Source organism: Dermacentor andersoni, chromosome 3 (assembly GCF_023375885.2).
Source record: "Dermacentor andersoni chromosome 3, qqDerAnde1_hic_scaffold, whole genome shotgun sequence".
In the NCBI taxonomy this organism is placed as follows: domain Eukaryota; kingdom Metazoa; phylum Arthropoda; class Arachnida; order Ixodida; family Ixodidae; genus Dermacentor; species Dermacentor andersoni.
Genome location: NC_092816.1, coordinates 194,730,539 through 194,733,890, shown reverse-complemented (window position 1 = coordinate 194,733,890; position 3,352 = coordinate 194,730,539). Strand labels below are relative to the sequence as shown.

Here is a 3,352-nt window from a genome sequence, read left to right as displayed (position 1 = left end):
TTCGTACACGCCCATTTCGCATATCGACACCTGCCAGCGATCTGGGACATTACGGACGTGTACGCGAGCATTACGTCGACAAGTAATTCTGCGAAGGGCTTGCCGTGGGCGAGGAACCGTGACAGGAAGATAATGGTGGGTACACTTTCAGGACTGCCTTACGGTCAGGGATTACCAAGGTAGAGTGCACTAAGACTACCTCACAATGAAGTTTTTCAGAATGGCCGTAAAGGGTCGTAAACACGGGAAAAGATTTTTCGCTGAAGTCAAGAAGGCTTCAAAATTTGGAGCTAATAGCAACTGGGCTGCCGGGCAGTAACAATGAACAACATGCTGTTCCTGGTCATCCATCTAGAGAAAGCTCTAATTAAGAAATTTGCGAATGGAACGTAAGAGAGGGTTTGCACATATAACAATGCTTTCTTGATGATTTTATGCGCTTTATAGCTGATTTTATAAATAACTGAGGCCCAACACAAATGTCCATGAAGGCAAAGTAGGAATTTTATTGACATTTATCATCGAAATGCACATGCGCTCAAAATGGCATTTCTTCATTTGATGGTTTCAAGATTGGGTTTTCAAGCGCCACATACTTTCTGCAACACAGCTCGTGACCAATTAAATAGTGAGGGAATGCATTAAAAAAGCACTGCCGCTGGATGAATTTTTTTACCTAGTGGTTTATGATAATTACCAGAAGACGCGTTCTGGTTGAATCAGAACTTAATAATTCAGGACTTATTAACTCGAAGCCATCAATACGTTTTGCCTCAGTAGTGGCGCGTCAGATTTTTATGAAGCATGCGAAGCACCTTCGCGTAGTTGTAGCAGTAGCACACGTTCCGCCGACTTTGCTCGCAGTACGCCTGTTGTAATCAGGTTCGGCCTTTTTATATGTGTTGACGCATTCCAGTCAAATAAAACTCAGAGATGGCGTAGCCATTTTGATGTCGCTCACCACTTTGCAATAACTTATACAACGAACTAGAAGCTAGAGTACTTGCAAGCAGCACAATCATCCCTTGTAACCGTAGCCGCCGTATCCGTAGCCGCCGCCATATCCCAAACCACTTCCGTATCCCAAACCACCGCCATATCCCAGGCCACCTCCGTAGCCTCCGCCGAGTCCGGCGCCTCCAACGTACGATCCTGCTCCGAGGCCGGAGTGTGCGACCAGTGCTCCACCACTGGACAGCTTGTTAACTTGGTGGACGGTCCTGACCAGGAAGGCTGGACCAGGCACTGCCTTGTACAGTCCAGGTCCACCGCGCAGGAGAGCCACGCTGCTGCCGACACCTACACCTCCGGCTCCCAGGCCTCCACCATAACCAAGGCCTCCATAACCAAGTCCTCCGTAGCCAAGGCCTCCGTAACCAAGTCCTCCGTAACCAAGTCCTCCGTAACCAAGTCCTCCGTAACCAAGTCCTCCGTAACCAAGTCCCCCGTATCCGACCCCACCGGCCATGGTGGTGGCAAGGACAGCGGATAGGATGGTGGCAATTGTCTGCATGGGTTCATGAAACATATCTTCGCTATTTAGCTAAATGGTGACATTTTCTTCGAGAGAGCGGCATTTCTAGCTTACACGCCCGTTCGCACCTATTCTAGCAGATATTAATTGCACTGTCCTTTTCATAAGTTCTACGTTCAAATTTTTGGCTTTCAGGCTGTTGTCCAAAATACTAAAACAGTTAACGTATGTTTTCTCAATTAATAGCAGCCTTAGTTTAAGAAGTAATGGAGTAAGTAAAGGAAATGGCGTTATTTACGAGTACATAAGCTAAGACGGGTGCATGGGGCAAGGTTAAAAGCAACCGAAATAGTAAGAGGAGACCGCAGGAGCGCTCAACTCGCAAGTATTTTTATTTGAAGGAGCATCCATTACATGGCACACATTGTACGTGCGGGCAAAGAGATACGTGCACACAGAGAATACATGCGCAGAGCAAATAGTTGTGTGCATGCTCATTCTCTCCTTTTATATTTGACACTTCCTGGAATAAAACTAGTTGCGGGTTTGTGGTCTTGCGGTCTCCTCTTACTTCTGCTGTTGAAATGAACCTGAACCTTGTCCCAAACATTCTTTTTATTAAGCTCTGAACCACCTATCCTAAGAAAGTACTCCGATATGAATACATACATTTCGCACGAAAACAATTTATAATATTTCTTGTCCTTTTCATCGGTATACGCCATTCAAGGGAAAAAGGCTTCACCTTAAAAACTACTGAATTTGAAACAAATATTAAATGATAATATTGACTTTCATGGCTTCACATCGAGCCAAGGGCTATGCAAGAAATTTCCAATTTGAACAGCCTTGCGAGTACAACAAATGAGCCTACACTCCCAAACTTTCTTATGTCACTACTTCTAAATGTAAAAATTTTCATTAACATAAGATTTTTTTTTAGCACTAAGCTCTAAAGAAGATATCTAGTAGTTTTCGACTCCTAGTTGTACAATGAGCCGTTGATTATTGGAGATCTCTGAGGCATTCATACTACTATGTCCGATGACCGATGACATCATACGAAACATGTATATACGTGGGGCAGTACCTGTTAATTGCTGGCGGTACTTTAGAACGGGCGATGGTTGCCCTATTTTGACGCATTCAGTAATTTCAATCGATGGTTGCAAATAAGCAACGTTTCAACGGTTATACAAAAAAGGGTTAGCTCATCTAACCGAAAACGACCTGAGCGAAAAAGCCCCACAATTAACACTGCGTTGTTACAATGATGACGACGTTAAACTTCGAAATGCCTCGGGATGAACAGTACCAATTACGTTACAAATACTGCTGGAAATGGATGCTGCACACTATTTACACTCCTCTATTGCCGTATTTGCAGAGTGTGTTCGCATTCGTTCCGGCGTACCGAGCATTGAGTAGACACTCACCAGAGGGTTCATGGCGACGGCTTGTTGCTCCTGCTCTTCAGCGAGTGATGTCTGGACGGTTCGATGCAGCTGCTTATATAGTCGGCGTTCGACGACCATCGCACGTGCCAGGCGGCCGGCAGGTTACGTGTGGACGACGATATCGATGCTGCCTTGCAGTGCACCGGCCAAGTATCAGGAAAAGCACGGGGTGCACGTACTGATAGGAAGTAAGGAAAGCGATTTGCTCGCCCTACATCGCGCTGTACGCATAAGAAAGCGGAAAGGATATCAGCCGAAAAAACGATGCGCCGCGAATTGTGGCGTGAACCCAACCACTTTGGAATGCCGCTGCTTTACGCGGCTTTCCGGCTGAAGAGCCGCGTAGGTGGCAGAATGAATTAATGATGTTTATTATTTCTTTTTCTTAACCACGGATGAGAGCGACCTTTCAGAATGGAGT

General features: G+C 45.6%; 1 protein-coding gene across 1 annotated transcript; it reads right to left on the bottom strand.

Annotated features, from left to right (window-relative positions):
• Positions 1-482: 482 nt before the first annotated feature.
• LOC126524088 (uncharacterized) lies at positions 483-3,124 on the bottom strand. The gene is made up of 2 exons (XM_050172452.2): positions 2,911-3,124; positions 483-1,507 (listed from the first exon to the last, which is right to left on the bottom strand). The coding sequence occupies exons 1-2, from the start codon at positions 3,007-3,009 to the stop codon at positions 1,019-1,021; spliced, it is 588 nt and encodes a 195-aa protein (XP_050028409.1). The 5' UTR covers positions 3,010-3,124; the 3' UTR covers positions 483-1,018.
• Between the last annotated feature and the right edge of the window lie 228 nt (positions 3,125-3,352).